The sequence below is a fragment of the Calidris pugnax genome, unplaced genomic scaffold (genome assembly GCF_001431845.1).
Source record: "Calidris pugnax isolate Ruff unplaced genomic scaffold, ASM143184v1 scaffold153, whole genome shotgun sequence".
NCBI classification, from domain to species: domain Eukaryota; kingdom Metazoa; phylum Chordata; class Aves; order Charadriiformes; family Scolopacidae; genus Calidris; species Calidris pugnax.
This window is the reverse complement of record NW_015090999.1, coordinates 9,249,554-9,272,303: the sequence shown is the minus strand read 5'-3', so window position 1 is coordinate 9,272,303 and position 22,750 is coordinate 9,249,554. Positions and strand designations below refer to the sequence as shown.

The 22,750-nt window shown below is 42.8% G+C and overlaps 1 protein-coding gene across 1 annotated transcript in view; it reads left to right on the top strand.

The window, feature by feature from the left end:
- Positions 1-22,750, top strand: part of SLAIN1 (SLAIN motif family member 1) — a 60,159-nt gene that overhangs the window by 18,597 nt on the left and 18,812 nt on the right. Inside the window, exons 2-3 of the mRNA XM_014955515.1 lie at positions 12,201-12,350; positions 14,763-15,101. Coding sequence (XP_014811001.1) covers positions 12,290-12,350; positions 14,763-15,101 — 400 coding nt within the window. The 5' untranslated portion in view covers positions 12,201-12,289. The remainder of the gene's footprint in view (positions 1-12,200; positions 12,351-14,762; positions 15,102-22,750) is intronic.

Below are 22,750 nucleotides of genomic sequence, written 5' to 3'. Positions count from 1 at the left end.
CAATGAGAGTGAGATTTCTGATTTTGCTTATGGTGATGTTACAGAATATGAATGTCTCTTTCACAACGGGAATGTTGGAGTGCGTTTAAGCAATGATAGACCTGTGATTTATAACGGAAAATGTAAACTATGTCACAGATTGTGCCAACCAAAATGTTTTCCCTTTGGATTAGCAGGCAGCGTTAAGCAGGCAGTGAGTAAAATGTGACTCACGCTGATCATGATGCTCAGATGGCGTTGAAGTGGTGTGTCATAACTTCTGACACTGCTTTGCTTACATTTAATGCTTTACAATATTCTATGTGAAGAAACCTATTTTACTTTAGAGGAGTGAAACCACCAGTCATCAATTAGTACACTGTGGAGCTCTCTGCAAAGTTATTTGAATTATTTGAGAGCAGATTAGTTGTAACTACCAGGTTGGGTGCAGCTAACTGCTAGTGAAGTTATACTGACTGTGGAAGAGATACTGATTTCTTGCCACAGTCCTACCTTTCTCTAGGTAGATGCACCAGCTTCTTCAGAGCTTCTGTGGGGCTCTTGGATGCTGTGCTCTGCTGTATGGTATTAACAAACCGCAAGTCTCTTGTGGATCCACTACATTTGGAATAAGATGATCTTAGGTTGTTGTGGTTGAGTCTTCCCCTCATCCCTTTACAGGGGAAGGTAGCTTGTGTTCTCTTTTAGCAGGGATATACATCCTGTTCTAACTTCATTTGTGCCTACAGGTGGATCTACGAGCTGAAACAATTAGATAGTAACTTCCTTGCCCGTCTCAGTTCGTACATGCTGGGTGAGCTTAACCAGAGACCTGATAATTTACAACCAGAACATGGTGAGGCAGGAGGTCTATCCAGTTGGCACAGGAAGAGCTGGAGGAAGATGTTTCTGTGACCTTACGTGCATTGTCTGCACATCATGGCGATACATCTTCTTTACCCTTTTAGTGATGTTGTAAGGTGATTACCATTTTGTTCCCTGTTTTGTTGCTAATTGTTAAAATACGATTAAAGTGCTGTTGTTTTATTCTGTGCTGCATATGTAAGCAAACAATCAGTGTCAGACATTGAGTTCATCTCACCCACATTCTGACACATCGTAGAGGTTGTTTTCTGACACTCATTTCTTTTGGAAGCAGTGTTGGCTTTGGTAGTCACACCTTCCTACTGCTGTTTTCTGTTTCTCCATGTCTCCCTTAAATGCCCTGGTAAATCTGGGCTCCGTCTTCCTAGTAAAGGGGGTTGAGGAACTCTTCCTTGTTTAAAAAAATTAATGAACAAAAAGGTCCTTTTAATATGGATTGGATAATCGGTCTGATTTAGCGTGAAGTTTTTTCAAGGATGGTTGTACTTGCTGGTACAGTGTAGCAGTACAGCCAAGAGGATGCCCCATCCCTGGAGGTGCTCAGGGCCAGGCTGGATGTGACTTTGAGCAACCTGGTCTGATGGGAGCTGTCCCTGCCCATGGCAGGGGGGTTGGAACTCGATGATCTATAAGGTCCCTTCCAACCCAAGCCATTTCTATGGCCTGGGGAGGATTGAGGGCAAGCGTTAGCCTGTAGGAAGGTAGCAAGGGTCCCCCCTTTCAACTGCAACTGCTGCTGAGGAAGACGTTCACCAACTTTGTTGGGATATCTACAGGAGTTTCAGCAGGATGGGTGCGAGCGCTGCAGTGCTCTAGCGCTGCGGAAGATGTGCCTTTTTCATTTGCTTAGACAAAGGGCAAACTGAATGCAGTCTCTGAAATGTGTTTTTAAGCTCTGTTTATTGTTCCCTGTAATGAATGCTGTCAGAGTGAGCTTCGTTTGAATATATGCAGGGATCTGTCCCCGAGCCAGTGGCACTGGGCGGCCTTTGTAGGCAGCGCAGGCAAACAAACACAGCTCGTCCTTTTAAAGCAGAGGGAGGTGAATCATGCCCCATCCTTTCTCTTTGTAGTATATGGTGACTAGGTCAGCCATCAGTCTCTCTATATAAAAACATCTTTATTATGTGACCCAGGATCCTGCATCCAAAAGCACCGCAGATAGATAGATACTAGAAGAAAGTGAGAATATGGGGAAGTAGCATACGCACCTGCCCCTGGCACCCTCCCAGCTGTATGTATTTCCAGTTCAGAGACTGACTGAACCAGATGTGAACTCTGATTTAGATGTGATTTATTAACCTTTGGATTCCTCTTCTGTGAATTTGTATAGTCCCCCTATGTAAATTTTTGCATTTACAGTGTCCTTTAGTAAGAATTCCTTGTTTTGGAAGGCTCCTCATTCCTTATTTGAAAGCTCCTAAAATTAACTGTGGTAAACCATCTCCTTAATGAACGAAATGCTAATAGTTTGGCAGAAGAATCTGGGGCTATATATTTTCTTCCAGGTTACCTTAGATAGTAGTGCACGAGAATAAGTCTTCTAGTCAGAAAAGTGCATCTTATTTCAAGTCAGCTGAAATATTTTTCAGTTATTGTAGTCTTAAATATGGAGGCTCGGGGATAGGGATGTACACTAAATTGTATTTTGGAGACCCCCATTTACTGTTTCTTGAAAGAAATCCCTTTGTGCAGTCTACACTTGGGAGGTTTCTCACTGTTATCTTTGCAGCTGGGGAAGAGGAGGTGCTTTGCCTCTCTTGACCAAGAAGTCAAGGGACAGAGACAGCAAACAAACCCCAAGAGCATCTTGTGAGCTGGATGTGGCAGCGCGGAGAAATGGTTTCAGGCAATAACAGATTCAATGTGACTGAAAATGTGCATTAAACATATGAAGTGTAGCTCTGTGCCGATGGCAAAGTTTCTACCGCTACCTGGATGGCTGAGGGAGCTACGGCTGTGGTTAGGAAACCGTACGTGCTGGAGCAAGCCCTTGAGATGACCACAGCTGATGGCTGTGGGAGATGGGAACGAGGAGGATGCTGCTTGAAAACTCGAAATGTTCGCTGTACCATAGCATCTAGCAAGATGGGAATGTGTTGCCCCAGACTAACTTCCAGTTTTACAGGTACAACTGAATACTCTTACAGTACTAGAGGTGAAAACATTGCTGTCTAGGGACACAGAATCACAGAATGATACGGGATTGGAAGGGACCTCTGGAGATCATTTAGTCCAACCCCCCTGCCAAAGCAGGTCCACTTAGAACAGGTTGCACAGGAACGTGTCCAGGCGGGTTTTGAATGCCTCCAGAGACAGAGACTCCACCACCTCTTTGGGCAGCCTGGTCCAGTGCTTTGCCACCCTCAAAGTGAAGAACCTGAAGTTAAGGTCCTGAACCTGTAATCTTGTAACAAATAAAAATGCAAATTTAAGAAAAAAAAGTAACTTTTTAAGACTGATAATTGCAAAGGAAAGCTTTGAAGCACTGGGTTGGAATAAACCCTGGAAGGTGTTACAGGCCTTCTCTTTGGAGCACAGATGCTGAACACCTCACTCTGTGAAGTAGACTTAAAGATTGTATGTACTTCTAAAGTCTATGTCTTTGGGAGCTACTGAGGGACTTGCAAGACAGTTATCTACTTCAGCTTTGTTTCAAAATCTTAGCTGCCTGAAGATCTGTTCCTGCGTGGTGGCACCAGAGTGTTGGTTGCAGCTGAGGATCTGGCACCTCTCTTCTGCCTCAAACTGCTTCAGGTTCATACCAGGAGCTCTGGGTTTTCCAGGGTAAATCTCTTCAGGCTGGTGAGTAGCAGCTCCTTGAGCAAGTGTCCCAACAGCGGTAGTGGTGAACGGGTAGTGGGACTCCCTTCACGGAATCACGGAATTGTCAGAGTTGGAAGGGGCCTCTAGAGATCATCTGGTCCAACTCCCCTGCTAAAGCAGGAACACCTAGAGCACATTACTCAGGACTGCATCCAGGCAGGTCTTGAAGATCTCCAGAGAAGGGGGATGTTCCAGTGCTCCATCACCCTCACCGGAAAGAAGTTTTTTCTCATATTTGAATGGAACTTCCTATGTTCCAGCTTGAGCCCGTTGCCCCTTGTCCTATCGCTTCCATCTCCTCTTCTTCCTCTGGCTGTCTTTTCAAACACGTTCACCGCTTTTCTGTTCCCAGACGTATGTCTAACCCTAGCAGGAGTTTTCAGACTCTGAATCACTGTTTTAGAGGGGCCAAAAGCAAAGGATAAATAACCGTCTTTGGGAGAGGGATATTAGATACGCCTCACTGGGGTGACACCTCTTCGCTGGTTTAGATGCTCTTATCTACGGTAAGGCCAGGGTTTTGAATTCCCTCCTAGCGCTCTTGAGTTTCTCCAGTGATTAACAAAATACTTCTGTTTCCTATGCGGGACTGGGCATTTGACTCCTGAGCGAGATGCTTGGCTTTTACACGTGGCTGCTGTGGGAGCGTGCGTCTGCAGGGCACGCCGGGGAAGGGGTTTGGGGTTCCTGCTCGGAGGGAGGCGTGTTGGCGGGACAGGGCTGTCTGTGCCTTCACCACTTGCAGTTACCGGGTTGAGGGTACGGTAAATCATAGAATCATAGAATCATCTGGGTCAGAAGGGACCTTCAAGGTCATCTAGTCTGACCCCCTCGCAGTCAGCAGGGACACCCCCAACTAGGCCAGGTTGCCCAGGGCCTCGTCGAGCCTCACCTTGAATATCTCCAGGGATGGGGCCTCAACCACCTCCCTGGGCAACCTGTTCCAGTGTTCCACCACCCTCACAGTAAAGAACTTACTCCTAATGTCTAATCTAAATCTGCTCCCTTCCGGTTTAAAGCCATTTCCCCTCATCCTATTACTACAGGCCTTTAAACAGGCTCTCCCCAGCTTTCCTGTAGGCCCCTTTCAGGTACTGGAAGGCAGCTATTATTTCTCCCCGGAGCCTCCTCTTCTCCAGGCTGAACAACCCCAGCTCCCTCAGCCTGTCCTCGTAGCAGAGGTGCTCCATCCCCCTGATCATCCTTGTGGCCCTCCTCTGGACCCGCTCCATCAGGTCCATGTCCTTCTTATACTGAGGGCTCCAGACCTGCACACAGTGCTCCCAGTGAGGTCTCACCAGAGCAAAGTGGCAGAATCACCTCTCGACCTGCTGGCAACACTTCTTTTGATGCAGCCCAGGATGTGATTGGCCTTCTGGGCTGCAAGTGCACACTGCTTGCTCATGTCCAGCTTCTCGTCCACCAGCACCCCCAGGTCCATTTCCTCAGGGCTGCTTTCTAATACTTCATCCCTTAGTCTGTACTGATGGCGAGGATTGTTCTGGCCCAGGTGCATAACCCTGCACTTGCTCATGTTGAACCTCATGAGGTTTACCTGAGCCCACCTCTCCAGCCTGTCCAGGTCCCTCTGGATGACATCCCATCCCTGAGGTGTATCGACAACACCACACAGCTTGGTGTCATCTGCAAATTTGCTGATATCCCTCCACTTGCTGGCTCAAAAGAGCAGTTTTGTTCAGGCTGTGTAATTAGTACCCCTATGCAAATGTCTGCAGATGTACAATTTAATTTATTTTTAACTTTACCTTAAAAAGTTTTTTTGGCTCTGGCCTGAAGGCCTATGTAAAACCTCAGCTAATCGAGTGGATAAACAAGCTAGATAGCACCTCAGATAGGATTTAGGGAGTCAGTAGTACAACACGGTTATTTATGATTGTATTGTTTGCTGTGTTTTGAGCAAAGAAATATTTTTTTATTTGTGCTGCTTAGAGTGAAAGTAAGTCACGGTTCTGCCAAGCTGAGTTCACTGAGTTTCATAATGGAGTTAGGAAAACTGAAGGTTTTTAAAACATGCATGTGCTTCTGGTTTCTTGGAAACCCTGATATCCTTAGTTTATAAAATCTCCTAAGTATATCTGATTCATCAAGTACAGGGCCTGTACTTGGTCTTTCTCTGTTTACAGCTGTGTAATCCCCCCAAAATTAAAACAACATAATGAGGAGCTATGCTGTTTATTCCTCATGTCCCATCTTATGAACATTCCCATTGATTTGAATAGCAAATTTCATCTTCACTTTCAAAAAAAAAGGTTATTTATGTGTTTAGAAATTGTGTACCTCATGCAGCTTAAATGAGAAATTGCTTTTGGTAGAGGAATTCATTTAGATACGGTACAGCGTGCTCTGATTTTGCAGGGTGATCTGTTCCTTTCGAACCATGCAGTTCTGCAGATGTTTACTTGTTCAGCTTTTCATGTGACATTTTCCATCAGTTCTTATCAAATGCTGATTATTCACGGGAGTCAGTATGGTGAATATATGTGCTTATGTAGTTGCTCATATTTTTTGATGTGAGTTACTATTCTTGTCTGCTTTAGCATTTTGATGTCTCCAGGGAAGTTATAAAAATGTGGTCTGTCTGAGTTTTTTAACGTTCAGTTGTGTTAGTAAATATTTTAAACTTATAAACAGGCTCACTTGTTGCCGATTTTATTTTTTAAAGGAAAGGTTTTGTTTGATCAGTTATGTAGTCATTTTGACAAGTCTTTTTTAAAAGTATTGCAGTATACATTGAGTAGCGCAGTACATTATGAGCAGTTTAGTTACTAAGAGTGAACCAAATCCAAGGAAATCATACCTGAAAAGTTGAGCACTTCCAGTCTAACTGTAGACTTTGACTAGGACAATTTGAGCTTATTGTATTAGAGAATATTGGTTCCTTTGTTGGTGTGAAGGGTCAACAGTTTTATGCTTCAAGAAGTCAAATTGTGACGGCACTTAGTTCTCTGCTGTCAGTAAATCAAATGGATTTTTTGGCTTCTTTTCTCTTGATGTTTCTTCAGATGCCCCTGCTTTCGTTTCCGAGGTTGGTACCTTTTCTTCATTGCATCTTCAGTGTAAGGTGCTCAGAGCAGGATTATTCATGTTTTATTCAATTGTGAGTTAGAAACTTCCTATGTGTTTTAAACGTACCTGAGTTCCTTATCTCATCTGTGGCAACTGGAGTTGGGGCTTTAAGAAAAGAAAAAAAAACACACAAATATTGTAAAATTCAGAGCTTAGAAGCTCAGCTTTTACATTTAAAATAAAGGTCTTAACAACATTTTCTCATTCTCTGGGAACGGTGTGCTGGGAAGGGGTAACAAAGAGCAAATCCATGCGTACCATAGTGATGTTTTACCATGCCAACCAGGGCAGGCTCACTATCGGTTTGGAGCAAAATAACTATCGTAAAATTACTATCAGTTGCACAATTTTTGGATTTTTACAAATTTCACATTAGTTTACATATTTGCCTAGGTGTCTGTAGCACTTGCTTCCTACATACCTTTTTATGTTTTTGGCATTAGCACGAGACTTCAGCAAGTCTAATTGTGCTCTCTGTGTTAATAGTGCAGAAGTACTCAGTATGTATTTTGATTTGAAATCTAATGAAAACATTTTGCTGTATTTGATCCTAAACAATGGAGTTAATCGTGTGCTTAAAAAGTGTCAATGCCTTGCTGGCATGTAAACCCTATGGAGTTTTATTTTAAGCACGGCGGCAAAAGTTCTGGAAATAGGGATATTTTAGATGTGTACATCTAGAGGTACAGAGAAATAGACATTATTGGCTTCTTCGTCCATCTTTCCTTGAGAACACATGCTATTTGAAAGAGGAGTTTGGTGTCTGGTTTGCTATAAATACTCATTATATTCTTCGTGTGGGCTCTTGCTTTCATAGTGACGATAACTGTTGCTTTGTGCTTAGAGGGCCCACTCACAGCAGTTATTGTGGAGGGTGATGAATGATGTTTATTTGTGCTGTACGGTTGACCACATCTGGGGGTGAGAACACGCTGGCAGCTAATTGGCCTGGCAAACGATCAGGCTGCTGCAAAACAGGATCTTGTGTTAGGCAGAAAAATAAAATGGCGAGGACTTGTCACCCCTTGTGCCTTGCTGATGGTTTCTGCTGGAGGTGACAAACATTAGCTGTGGATGTGATACTGAGATGTACTCCCATTGAGTGCGTTTCTTTCAAGGAATGCCTCAAAACAATTTGCAGCTATCAACTCCTTGTGAGTTAATCTCGTCCCCGGCGATCTGTGTTAATTACTGATTTGTAGAGTTGTGTCCATCTGTGTTTACTCACCTTTTTGTCCTGGCACACTTGTGTGCTTGACTTTTGAACTGATCGTGTTGGTGAGTGTTAAGGACAAACAGCCCTGCCTGGAAGTCAGTCTCCTGGGGTTTGGCATCAAGCAATTTCCTAAAAGTTGTGCTGCTGCCACTTCTGGATAAGATCCCAGACCCTTAGGTTTATTTAAGCTTGAAGGAACTGCAATAATGAAAAATGAAGGAATCGCAACAATTCTGTGATGAGGGGACAGCAAAGATCACAATTTGCCTACTTTTTTTTTAATGTCTTAGCCTGTAGTTTAGCTCTCTCCCATGGAGACTGCGCCTTGTGCTTACTCCCTGTCCCGGCTGGCACCAGGCTTAGTACCACGGAGTAGAGGAGGCTGCTTAGTCCTTACAAACCCAGGAGTACCTTTGAGTGGGTCAAAACAAAAGGAGTAGGGAGGGAAGTAGCATCTTTTGGACTTCAGAAAGTTGCAAGGATGAGGTTGACAGCCCACCAATGAGATGCTCTTCCCCGCTGTTCCCATGGCCACATGGTGTTGATGTTAGCCAGAAGGAAGAGCGAAGTTTGTATGTCCTGCTAAATAATTTTGGTGAGGGTGAGGTTTTAAAATAGAGAGGGTCTGAATATCTGAATATCATTGGAATATCTGTGAGTGCTTAAAACGAGGGGATCAAGAGGTCCAAGTAACACTGCGGATTTGTGGTATTAACTAGCCATGCGACGGAGAATAGCTTTTGAGGGCTTTTGTGCCCTTCTAGTTTTGAGTACCAGTTTGCAACATCTGGAACATCAAAATACAGCTGCTAAGCTTTGAGGTTATGCCATTGATTTCTAAGCCAGGTATAGGTATGTTCCTCGCTCCCTCCCTTGTGTCACTGTGCATAATGTCTGTCAGGACAAAAGAGATTCTGTTACAAATAAACAGGCAATGCTGTAATTTGTTTTTCATCTGTACAGGCTTTGCTTGTATCTGAATGGGTTCTCCGAAATTTACATTTTTAAAATTTTGCCTTTTCCTTCTACTTACAACAGTTTCATCTCTAATATTTATTTATTTTCTGGAGAGTGTGTGTATATTGTTTATTTTGCCTTTAGAACACATGTTAAAAAGTAGGCAAACCAAAGGACAGTTGTATTCCCATTTTACTGGATGAGCTAAGAAAATGTGAATGATATAATCCTTTAGCTTTTTTGCCTACTCTGAGCTCTTTGTGATGTTACTCAGCAGACCAGATGCCTTGCAAGCTTATTGTAAGCAATATGTAGAAAGAGAGGCGCCCTGTTCTATTATTTGATTGATCCTTCAAAAACAGCAAAAAACATTCCATGCTTATGTAATAAGGAATTTGATGCTGTAAAAAGAGGAGGGGAAATATGGTAGCTTAGAAGCTTGCTATGAGATTACAGTTGTTTTTAGCACTTGGTGGTTAAGCATCTTTTACTGCTGTGTCTCTGAACTCCCGTAACTGATAATTTAACTGCTAACTCAATTGTGTGATGATTGATTGCCATGAACAATTCCTTGAAGAGCACTACCAATTTCAGATGTGTTTCTTTATTAACCATGGTGGTTTTTACTTCCTCCGCTACTTTGTGTGTTGGCATTCAATGATGTACATGATAAATATATACCAAAATGGTGTATAAATTGGAAATTATAAAGACGACATACTTGCTAGAAAAATTTTCGGAGTATGCTTCTGCATGTAGAAGGCTGTGCTGATCCTCTGTTCTGCTGCTGAACTTTGACCATTATCTTCCTTTTGCTATAAGTAAAAAAATGTATAATGAACAGATTAAGATGAGATTATTTTTCTCTCTAACAGCACTGTTCTATTTATAACTGTAAATCTTTTTTTTTTTTTCCCCCTCCTCCCTCGCATCCCTAACAGCTAGCCGATGGCGGAACCTCTTCTCTACACCTGTCTCCTTGGCTTTTCCCTATAGTCCTGTTGCGAGACTCACCCCATATACCAATGGCTTTAATAGTCCCAGCTTCTCTAAAACCTCCAGTAAAGCAATACTAACACCTGAACGGACAGGTAATGCTTATCTCTTTATTGATTTATGGTGCTTACCAAATTGCCTAATTGAATCTAATCTTGCTAGCATTTAACAGCGATACACTGGTCGGATATTTGTATATAGACTCTCATCTCAGAGGGAGATTTATTTATTTTTTTAAATGACCTAAAATTTGGCAATTAACTAGTAGTGTAGCTTGTCTTCTGTGTTACACAGCATGTTACAGGAGAGTGATGCTAGTAAACAGAGCCTGTTTCTCAGTAAGGATTTACTTGAGAGTATAGTTGCAACTGTGTCACCTTAAACAGTCCCCAGCTTTGCTTTTTACTGCTTGTTTGTACCCTGCTGTGCCCCTTCCTTTTGCCTACAGAAATGTTTGTGCAGCTGTGTAACGAAGATGCAGGGAGAACTTACCTCTTCTAAAAATAGCCAGCAGAACCATGGTTTTCAAGCTGGCATTGTTGCTGCTATCCAAGATTTATTTTGTTTATTGCTAGTTTTTCAGGGGACACAGGATTTTTAGGAAAAATACACTTTCTATGGGCTGTAAATTACGAAGAGTTGTATTTTTCGTTCTTTGCTACAGGTGTCAGGAGTCACTTTATATCTGTGACTTCTTTTAAGGTGCAGTGGAGAAAATAATCTTCTGGGGAACAGGCATTCACATTTTATTGCTGGTGGGAGCAGGTGTGGTCTAAGGAAGTTATCACAGTGTCTGTGCTTAATTTTCTTTACAGCACATGAAATCAGTGCAGAAAGCCCTGTTGGGTATATGGGCACTGTGGGTGAGATGCAGCTCCAGACTCAATGCCTGGTGTAGGTGTCTCTGTGTGAGTGAGATGTCTAAGCTCCCCCATTCAATGGGATGTAGTTTAGTCCCTAAATGAAGGCATCTCTTGCTATTGGAGATACCCTCAGGTATCTCGTCTAGCTTCCCACGGCTCCTCCAAAAGGGCACAGCTGTTACTACCTCTGCAAAACCTCGAGGACTGTTGTAACTTAAATATTTAAAAGAGCAAACGCATTTACTCCTTACAATCCTTCCAGAGCAAAGTAATCTCCCGCGTGTCCTTTTCTCTTGGAGGTATTATTAGAGAACAGCTGAATTTAGGATGAATTTCAGGTGGCTGCTTTGAGCAGCACTAGAGGATGCAAACACATCTGTGATACAAGCACAGCTGATGAGCCATAGTCACAGCAGGTTTCACCCTGCAGGCTGTGAGCTTCTGGTGGTCCAGAGGATATTAGAAAGTGAGTTACTGTTTTATTTGAAAGATTTTTCTTTAAAGCTGGGCAACAACTAGCTCATGCAACCCATGGCATTTTAGTTTATATTTTGCTATCATGCAGGGAAAAAGTAGAATCCAGAGCCCTCTCCAAAAGGTGGCTCTGTGAAGGAAGCAATGCTTTCTCTGTTGTTGCGTAATGTTCAGTCTTAATTGTTAAAATAATTGATTTATCTGATTATTATAAACAATTAAAAAAACCAGTAAAACTTAGATAATAGAATCATAGAATTGCCCAGGCTGGAAGGGACCTCCAAAGGTCATCTAGTCCGACCTCCCCACAGTCAGCAGGGACACCCCCAACTAGACCAGGTTGCCCAGGGCCTCGTTGAGCCTCACCTTGAATATCTCCAGGGATGGGGCCTCAACCACCTCCCTGGGTAACCTGTTCCAGTGCTCCACCACCCTCACAGTGAAGAACCCTCTCCTAATCTCCAATCTAAATCTGCTCCCCTCCAGCTTGAAGCCATTTCCCCTTGATAAATGGGTCTGACGTGGAATGTGAAATTGGTGACACATACACACTTGCTTTTCAGAACAGAGTAGGGAGAACCACAGTCCCATAATAAGGATTCAAATGCAGATGTGTTTAGACTACACTAACTAATCTGAGCCGTTTCAGAACTGTATTGGGTAAATTATTCATTGTCTGGGATATGAGATGCTATTTTGGGAACAAGCAGAGGAATTCATGATTGATTACTACGCTTACTACTTCTCACAGATATCAAAGCCCTTTGCTAATTGTTAGCGGGTTGCACTACACTTCTGAAAATTTTTATCTGTTACACAGAACATATTTTAAGTTGCTGTAACATCAAGGGCAGATAGTCATGAGTGAAAGATGGCCAGACGTATTCACAGGCTAAAGGTTATGTTTTCTTACATAGGTTACATTTCTAGGAGTTCCCCTTTGAGCCCACAGTCATCAATAGACAGTGAACTGAGCACCTCGGAGCTGGAGGATGATTCCATCTCCATGGGATACAAGCTGCAGGACCTCACCGATGTTCAGATCATGGCTCGTCTACAGGAGGAGAGTAAGTGGCTTTTTTCATTTTTCAGAATTTTCAGATTTCTCGTAACAGTCAAAACTGCTCCAGTCTGGTCTCAATCAAGTGGATCTTTCTTAAGAAGTGTCACTTCTTGAATGACAGGTGGAAAACTCACCACATCGTTGAGTTCAGGTTAAAGGTACAGCATCTTTCAAAACTTGATGCTTATATTTTGCTGAATCCCTAGTGGTAGTAGCTCCATACCCATTGAGCACATTTAGATTTAGAATTCTTACAGTGTCTTACCATATTAATTGAAACTATTAAATTGTGGGGAAGGGAGACGCTAAAGCATTCTTATCATGCATACTTCTCATGAGAAAGGAAAACAATAAGCAGCTCTCATGGATTTTTTTTCTCCTACTTTGATTTTCTTAATTGTCAGATGAATTTTGAAATGAAGTCCCCTTTAAGTCTCAAATTGGGGCATTTAAATTTAGCATTTTGGTTTGAGACTAGTGATTATGCAGAAATCTGGGCCCGAAAGTTTGTTTGACATAGATTATAGTTTGGCTTGATAGTAATTTTGGGAAAATGTCTTTATTCATAAATAAAAGGCATTTGACTTGGAAGTCACTCAGAGAGTAAGTGCAGTATCTTTCTCACTTCCTATTAGTGCCAAGTGAGACATCAAGGAGGAAACGATGAGATGAAAAATAAGAGAAATTCAGAGATGCTGACTGAAAGAAAATGCCAGCTAATAAGTGGCTGTGAATGAAATAGAGAAAAAATGTGAAGAAGTAGTTAGACATGAGTTCTGGCTGCAGCAACAAGAGTGAGCAGGCTGGAGTGATCACTTGTCAGCAGTTGAACTTCCTGAGCATCTGGTAGCACTTATTATGTTCAGCGCAGAAATTAGCAAGTGTGAGACTTTCCAGTATAGCTGAATTCTCAGCTGGCAAATGTGTGCGGTCACAGCTCAGAAAAATTCAGATATTATGTGAAAGTGATAAGAATTTTTGTTTAAAATGCGAATTATGCCTATCAGACACAAAGGATTGCATTACTTAAATGACAGCTGCCCTTGTCTCCTTCAGAGTGAGGTTTTAAAAGAAGACTTCACATGCTTAGCTCTTTAAGGAATCAGGTAAACTGGGAAGAAAACCACTGTTTTTCTTCTAATCTATGTGAGGTGCAATGGTTGTATCTCATCCTTGTAATAGCAGCTGGTACCAAATGTTTGAGCATGTGACAGTTATTGTCCACTTAATCCCGTGGAAAGTGGTGGTATTATACGTGCGTGGAGGCAAGCTGTCTTCACAGCCATGAATAGAAACTCCCACTCGAGAGGGAGGGGGGAAGCATATTAAGAACTTTTCATTATGGTAGCAAAGACATCTGTCAAAGCTGAGGGCTTTTTGTAAAAAAACCTGGTGTTCTGAGAAGGGGGTGGCAGGATGCGTGCCCGTGTAAAATGCATGCCACTAAGCCTTGTCCTTGAGACTGGCTGCTAGCAGGAATGAATTCTGGTCCAGGGAGGCTGGAGAGCTAGAGTATTTACATGTGTTACAAGTTTAGGAAATGTCACTGTCAGCGTTTTCATTGCATAAATATAAATATAAGCCTGGGGAAGAGAAGGCTCTGGGGAGACCCTGTAGCAGCCTTCCAGTACCTGAAGGGGGCCTACAGGGGAGATGGACTGTTTATCAGGGAATGCAGTGATAGGACAAGGGGTAATGATTTTAAACTGAAAGAAGGGTAATTTAGATTAGATATTAGGAAGAAATTCTTTACTGCGAGGGTGGTGAGACACTGGAATAGGTTGCCCAGAGAAGTTGTGGGTGCCCCATCCCTGGAAGTGTTCCAAGACCAAGCTGTGTGGGGCTTTGAGCAACCTGCTCTAGTGGGAGGTGTCCCGGCGCACGCAGGGGGGTTGGAACTCAATGATCTTTAAGGTCCCTTCTAACCATTCTATGATAAACTATGATAAATGAATGCTCATTTATATGCTCATTCTATGATAAGTTATAACTCAATGAACCAATAGACTGAGTGTTAATTCCTCTAATCAAGCGTTTAAAAGTTAAATACTTAATACTCTAGTAGTCTTTCTGTTGACAGAGAAATAGGTGCCTCCTGAAGGCAATTCATCTTATGTTGAGAAGTATCTGAGACATCTCACAGATACTGCATTTTGGAGATGCCTGTGTTCTTTTTTTTTATTTTTTATTAAAAAGGGATCTCTAGGGAAATAATTCAGGCTTAGATGCCTGAAAGGTAGACATCAAAAGTTAGATCCAATGAATCTGACTTTAGATCTTCAGCCTCATGATGTTGTAAATCCAATTTTTGCTGTAAAACTATGTCTACTTACCTGCTCAGTTTTCAACATTGAAGTGCATGTTAAAGGTTATTCACTTTGCAGAAGCCAAGTCATTCTCTCCTTGGAATTTACAGGTCTTAGGCAAGATTATGCTTCAACTTCAGCATCTGTGTCAAGGCACAGTTCCAACGCCTCTCTGCATGCAGGGAAGAAGGGGGTGTGCAGTGACCAGGACTACGATCGCTACAGTCTTGAGGACGAGGAAGAGTTTGACCACCTCCCGCCTCCCCAGCCGCGGCTGACTCGCTGCTCCCCCTTCCAGAAAGGGATTCCTCACTCACAGACTTTCTCCAGTATCCGGGACTGCAGGAGGAGCCCTACCTCCCCACACTTCCCTTCAAATACTTATCAGCAGCCCTACTACTCTCCTCAAGCCCAAACTCCAGAGCAGCAACCAAATAGGGTTAATGGAGGTGGGTTGCATGCCTTTCTGAGAAGTGGTCTTTTCTCTGTGCAAAGCAGCGATGCCATTTTAAAGATTGAGAGTGAAGCATGTTTAGTGTCTGACAGCTAGATCACTCTGTGAGTTGTGACAAGCAATTTAAGCCTGTGCAAACGATTGAGGTAATGTTATTGTTGAGTAATTTGCTCCAAAATGTCATTTGTGACCTGGTCATGAAAGTTGTTGTCGCTTTAGTCTGTTTTAAAGTGCTGCGAAGGTGACCACAAGTGAAGAAAGAAGAAAAAGGGAAGAAAAACATCTTTGGGGAAGCTAACAGTTGGTTAGAAGAACTGATCAGGCTTTCGGGCTTGACCTATGCATGTCCATTGTGGATACAGTAAAATACAAAATAGGCTTTTCATATGTTCATTCTCTTTCTTATTCCTGACTTTGCTGTTAAGACATAAACGCTGTGACTCCACGATTAGTGCTTATGGCAGGGGTCAACACCCTGCTCCTGTTCCAGGTCTGGTAGGGCAGACTTTTAAAAGCAGGGGGAGATAATGTCACTCCCAAACTATCCTGAGCTATTGCTGATTTTTGCTCTGCATTTGAGATATATTCCAGAGTCCCTGGGAGATTTGTCTCTCGATGGTTACTCAAGGCTTAAGTTTGCCTCTGTTGTCGCTGTTACCTTGCTTTCATTCCTTATTATGATCACAATTGTCTTCCTCCTGCTGCATCGTGCTTTCCTATTCCTTCAGTCTTTTCCCCAAGCTAATTCGAAACAGTCAGTTTTCTGTCAAGAGCCTTGTTTGTAGCATTACAGGTTACAGCTCACCCTTGGGCAAGAAAATAAATGTGTTCTTCAAAACAGTTGCTATTTATAGAGCGCCACAGGTATGCATGTTGCTTTCCTGACAAATAAGACACGACAGGTTGGTGCCAAAAGCACTTGTGTTCAAAGTAAGACATGACGTGGAAGTATAAGCGACAAGTGGCAGTATGTAAAGAAGGCTGAGGTTGACAGAGGGTAAAGCGACGTGGGTGTTTGTTGGTACAGCATATGTGCCAAATTAATTTCAATGTTATTTTTCTTGCCAGGGAGGTACAGGGATGGGACAGCACTGATGGGCTTGAGGAATGTTGGGGAGATAAAAGGAAGGTTAATGGGGCATTTTTGATTTGGGGATTAGGGCAGGATGTGGTGCTGCAATCTTTTTATATGGTCCCCAAGTGCTTTTTCAGTTATTTTTTCACGTTCTGTGTCAGTGGACCTTAAGCGTTGGATTCCCACATGGAAACCTCAGAAAGTACTTACAGAGCACTAAAAATACTAGACTCCTAGTTTATTAACTAGGAGGTGTATACATGTAAAAGGCCACTGATTTTACCACTAAGTTGCCTTTTTTCTCAAGAACTATGTAGTGGATAATCTGTTTGGTGTTGCTCAGAAGATGGACACACGCGACTTCACTTACCCATTTGCTGGGGTGGCAGACAGTCCTATAATAGCCAGTACCACTATCTTTAGGGTGGAATTAATCTCTTCACCTTCTGCACCTTCAACCTCTGACTCATGCAGCCCTGATCCACATAAGTGTCAAATGCTGATGGTGAGAAGCGTTTTGCTTTGGCTCTGTTCTGTTGGCAGACAAGGAGTGAAGTTTTCACTGTATCGAGTATGTCTGAGTAGTATTTTGACAACATCTCATCGGCGCTTCTCATCATCTTGGCAACGATTTCATTGTCTTTCGAGAACTCCTACACATTGAAATGGAGGTAGACTGCAAAATAAGAATTTGTTGGAAGCTCAGTCTGATGGACAGTGTGTTTCCACACTGTTACAGTTTACCAAGGCAAATGAGAAAGAGGATAATTAATTATAATTCTTTTAAGAGTATAATATTGGTCACCCGATGAGGAGAGCTTATGTTTAGATGCTAAGATGTGAGTGTCCATGTGTGTATGAAAGGCCTCATTCAGCTGCCCACATATAAGCATTTAAGTGCTGTATGAGGTACTTGAGTTCCCCCCTGTTTGGCTTCCCCATCTTAGATACTAGTTCAGTATAGACTTAACATTGATTTATGTGTTCAGAGAGGTGGGAAAATGTCTGTTCTCAATGATTTACGGAGTGTTTTTTCTGCTCATAATCTCTCTTGTTCAGTAAGGAGGGGGGAGTTCACTGTAGGGAATGGTTGCAGGCTTCATTAAAGAAAAGGAGGAAAAAATCTTGTTTTGTCACCTTTGAAGTTATGTTGAGAATAGCAATCAGTAGCAAGAAGTCATGGAAGGATAGGGAAAAAATCCTTAATTTGCTGTAAGTGTCTGTGGAGGGAGACATATGCCTTGAAGCCAGGGTGAGATGAAGTAATAATTCTGAATAAAATGGAAGTGTTCAACGTTGGCAAAATGTCGGTATTGACAATCATGAAGAATGCTGTCTCTTACTTAACTTAAAGACTTGCTTTTAGCTCTTAATCTCTATTTGTATTTTTACGCAGGGATATCTCTGTTGTAGGAACTGATGATTCCACAGACCTCTAACTAGACCCTGCTGTATTTGGGAAGTCATGAATGTCATTATCGTAACAAATGTAATGCAGATACTGAACTCAGGTCTTCAAAGAATATAGAACATAATATTTAAAATAGAAAAGCACAGATTTTTTCCTTGTGGTTCTCCCCCAACTTGTTTGTGCATACAGTGCAGGTAAGGCAGAGCTGAACCTGCAGGGTTTGTGTGAAGGATTTAAATATGCATAAGAAACTGCTAAATGGTGGTATAGATTTCTCTGAGACACTAATAAATAAGATACATTTTATCACATTCCTTAATGATGGTGAGGCTTTTAAGTCCTTTTGTTCTAATCAAACCTTGGCAACGCTTGCAGAGAATAGCAATGAACGAATAAATGTGTTTTAAGGCACTTCACTGTAGAGTCGACATCAGCTCTCCTTGCAAGGACACCCTCACTGGGTGAGGTGTTTTGGCAGAGAGAAGATGATATTTATCAAGAACTGCTACAGAACTCCTACTCTGGCAACCCACCAAGAGTGTACCTCTTCTGTGGCAGCTTTGCTCTGAGGGCAGTGTCTCTTTGCGTGCTACATGGGCATTCATCTTCTGCTGGTGATAGTATTAGGTCAGGGAAGGGGGAAAAAAAGAGTGCTGGTGATAGTATTAGGTCAGGGAAGGGGAAAAAAAACTGAAGACAAGTGGTGGAACTGGGGCAGCCACCAGCAGTGTTGGGGCCAGAAGGCAGAAAGCAGGTGCTGCCTGTTTGGTGTCCTGCCAGAAAGAAGCTGGGCCACCGATCCCAGGCTGACTTCAGAGAAGAAATGGCACTGAGGGAAGAACTTCCCGGAATAAAAATCAGAACTAAAGTAGCTGGGTACAAGGGAAACTGCTGTCTTTACTGTAATTTTGTGGAATGTTTGACAAAATAAGGGACACTTTGCCTGTATTTTTGACCTTTTTCTCACCAGTAGTGCATATGATCTGTGCAATAGGGTGGTCTTTTCATGCACATTGTCAGTTGACAGCAGAGGACCCTGTATTTCACAGTGCCCAGTTTTTCTTGTGCTGAAAGCAACAGGCAATTCAGCACGGATGCCATGGAAGGCAGAAAGCGTAAACATGCAGTGAGTGATTTTTTTGGTGCATCATTCTGCAGATACGTGAAACGAGAGCAACATATGCCACCTGAAGAACATTCATGAAGTGACAAGGACATGTGTATATGCATGAACTATTCTGAGAAGGCAGTAATACCCAGGAACTGATCATTAACTCCCTTGCATGACCTATCCTTGCATTTTCTTCACGCTTTCAAGCATCTCAATATATAGTGTCTGTAGGTCATGCAGTTACATCTCAAAGAAGGCTGGGAAAGGCAAAGGTACATCTGTGATGCTTTATATGGCTGCATCCTACTTAAACCTCGTGTTTGTTTTGGCCTAGATTACAGTTGAGACTCAATAGTGGCTCACAATAGCTATGGATGCCGTGAAGGTGCAGGTCCTTTGGAGTTCCTCGCTGGTGTTAATATTGACATCTTCCTAACAAAACGAGCTCTAAACAACTGATAATTTTTTAGGCTTGCCACTAAACCAGATTAGTGCAGAAGAGGTAGCAGGTACCGTCACAAATTTCATCATTCATCATAAACAGGACTATTTGGGCAAATTACTTCTCATCTGAAAATACATCTCAGCTCTACTCCTTCACTTCTCCTCTCTGTTAATTTTCTCATCAATCTTAGGAGAGCAAAGAGCTCTAGAAAGGGAAGGTTTGTTACTGGCAGCTTGGAAAAGTATTTTTCTTTTCTTCTCATATTTCCATCGAGTTTGTATCTGGTCAAGTCTCAGCGGCCTGAAATAATATTAAAGTCATGTAACTCCCACCTTCTGCTTCCATATATCAACTCACAAGAGCCAGCATTTCATTTACAAACAAAAGGTCTGTAAGACTCTTTCCGCTGTTCTTAGGAGGGGAACAGGTGACAGAACAAACTTGAAGGAAGAGATGAAAGAGAATGCATCATCCAAGGAGATGAAAGCTGCAGAATGTCATCGAGACAAACAGTTCTGGATTTTCCCCAAACACAAAACTGACCTGCTATTTTCATTGCTTTGCAGGGCCATTTGTCTCAGCAGACACAAGGACCCATCAAAGAAGTAACGCAGATGCTCGATGGATGAGAATTTGCAGGTGCAGCAGGAATCTGCTGCCTGAGGACTGAATGAATCAGCAGCAGAGCAGTCTGCTGGAACCAGAAGGGACTAAATTGAACAGGAGGCAAAAGACGTGGCCACCCACAACATGGAGGAAATCCAAGCTACCTCTGTACCTACTTTTCCTGCTGTCGTAGCTGCGTCTGCTGGACAATTCAAGGCATAGATAGATCATGCCTGTGGTGGCTGAGGCAGTCCCCGAGTGGAAGAGCACGTAGAGACCAAGGAATTCTGCTTATACAACGTGACATATAGATAATATTAGAAAAGCTAATTTATGCAGTACCATCTTCTCTACCACCATCCTACTGCTTAAACCTTTCCTTGCCAAGTGCTGTAATGTTGACCTAGGATTTCAGGACCTAGGATTTAAAAGGGTAGGCTAGGGCTCCAAAATTATTAGTAGCTGCAGGCATCCCATATTCATGAATTTTCTGCCACTCCGGGCCAAGGATTGCATCATAAGAAGGGAGTTCCCTTTCCAGTTTGTGAAATGATGGTATTTCAGAAATAGGGAAGTATAGTAGCTGTATTGTTTGCATCCCTGGGACAGCTTTGGAAGCCTGATAACTGTTTTATCATTATTGTATCAGTGTTGTTAATACTTACCACCTGCCCAAACTGTGGTAATTCCTTTGCTAATGTTTGCTGCTGTCCCACTGACAGTTTCAGCCTGCCAGTGTTAGTGCTGAGTCACTGATGCACAACAACTCATAACTCTTTGAATGAAGGATTACCCTTAAATTGGTTCTTTATTAGGATTTGACTGTACTCTAGTGTCCAGGAATTCTAAACCTCACAATTCCTTTTCCTGCACTGAACTCCTCCCTATCTTACTCTCATACCTACCGTTTGATTTTGAAAATAGGAAAATGTAGTGTATTTAATTCACAGGAATATTTAAACTATTTCTAGACAGCAATAGATTTTCTCTCTCTCTTTCTTTGAAGTACAGGGATGTTTTTGACTATTTGCTTGATTCTCTACCAGTTCATACCATGAAGACCAGTCATAAAAAGCAGCTGGAGTGGTAGCCTTGCTGTGACTCAGTTCACTGGAGGTACATAGGCATCACATGTATTGAAGTTACTGTTAGTGACTACTAATACCTTGTATAGATAGAACTGTACTGTCACTTCTTATTACGTGTCAGCTGTTAGCAGCTTTAGGGATTAGAGGAGCTCGTGATGGTGCTGATTAGGTTATATATTTATGTGGACTGATAAACAGGGGTTCCTAAGTCAATTTGTTGTTTCTGTGGACTGAACTTGCCCTGTGTGAGCTAGGAGGTCGACCCAAACCAGCAGTTCCAAGCTGCGTGATGTGTTGTTCCTGTGCATAAATCCAGAGTATCAATCTTGAAATGCCCTGCTTGCCGTTGGAGAGAGTAGTTGGAGCTGCCAGTTAGAAGACAAGCATACCCCTGCTGTCTGCTGCAGTGTAAGAACTGGAGGCAGACATCTACCAGGTGCTGGAACCTACGGCAGGGACAGGAGCTGGTGGCCTCCGCGCTGATGGTGGTACCAGGAGAAACATTGCCACCTCAGCAGGGCACAGCACGTGTACTCCTGGGCCTGGACAAGAGGCCAGCGTTACTGGTGTTATCAGTGACAATTTAATGAATAACTCATTGTTTCCCCACAGCGGTGCTTTTCTGAAGTCTATCATGTCACAGGAGGCAGTTCAGACCAGGTCATTCAGTGTGTGCTTTTCTGCCCCCGCCAGTCTCTTCTGATTATACAGAATTGAGTCATCTCCCATTGACCCTGTGACAGAAGAGACCAAAAGAGCTTCACCTTTCATTACCTAACGCTGTTGTGGTTGAGAAGTCTTCTTGAGATGTCAGACTTGGTTTCAGCTTCTCTCTCTCCAAATCAACTAGCGTGAGTGAGGTTGCATCTTCTGACCTCTTAAACACTTGCCTTAGCTGTTGAACCTGCCCCAGAAACATTTGGGGCATTTGCAGCTTTCTTTTTGTGAAAGGCCCTACAGGCCTGTTCTGAAAATGTCCCCCACATCTGGCATCACAAGTGCCTGTGGAGAGAGAACCACCAGATACGAAAATCACGTCAACCCAGGGCTCCAGGCAACTGAATGACAGAATCACAGAATCATCTAGGCTGGAAGAGACCCTCGGGATCATCGAGTCCAACCATCTACCCTACTCTAAAGTTCTCCCCTACACCATATCCCCCAACACCACATCTAAACAGTTCTTAAACACAGCCAGGGATGGTGCCTCAACCCCCTCCCTGGGCAGCCTGTTCCAATGCCCGACATCAAGTCTTAGCAGGTTTTGTGCATGGCTACCTGCAGAAACCTAACATGCTAATAAGGTTTGGCACTGAATGGAAATTTTTTTAGCATCTCATTGGTGCCTGAAAGCAAGACTTTAGGCACTCGGGATGGATTCATCTCGCCTGTCTTTAGACAGCCACAGTGTAGGTAGCTGTGCCCGACTTTGTCGCTGCAGCCTCGCTTTGTATTCATGGCAAAGAAACAGGCACATTTAGGGCATGATTCATCTGACCTACTTTACACAATTATGTGAAACTCATCCTTATTATGACATTTTAGTGTTTAAATCCTTGTGATTCTGAAAATGTACTCCCTATTGGTGCCTTTAAAATCATTTGTGATTAATTGTGACGAGAGTCGGAAGGGTTCAATTAGCAGGCTGTCAATAATGTGTTCCTATTCTTCCTGCAGAGCACACCCGTTCTTTGTGTTGAAGTAATCTGCTTCCATTTTGATTTTTCTACAGAAGTTGTTCAGGGGCTGCTGGCGTTTGTTGGCAACTCTGACATGACTCTGGATGTTGTCTTCTTTTTGCTTCAGACAAACTTCGAAGAAGCATGCCTAACCTCGCTCGGATGCCAAGTACCCCCACCATTAGCAGTAACCCTGGCTTTGCTGGTTCTCCGGTCACTGTGAGGAACA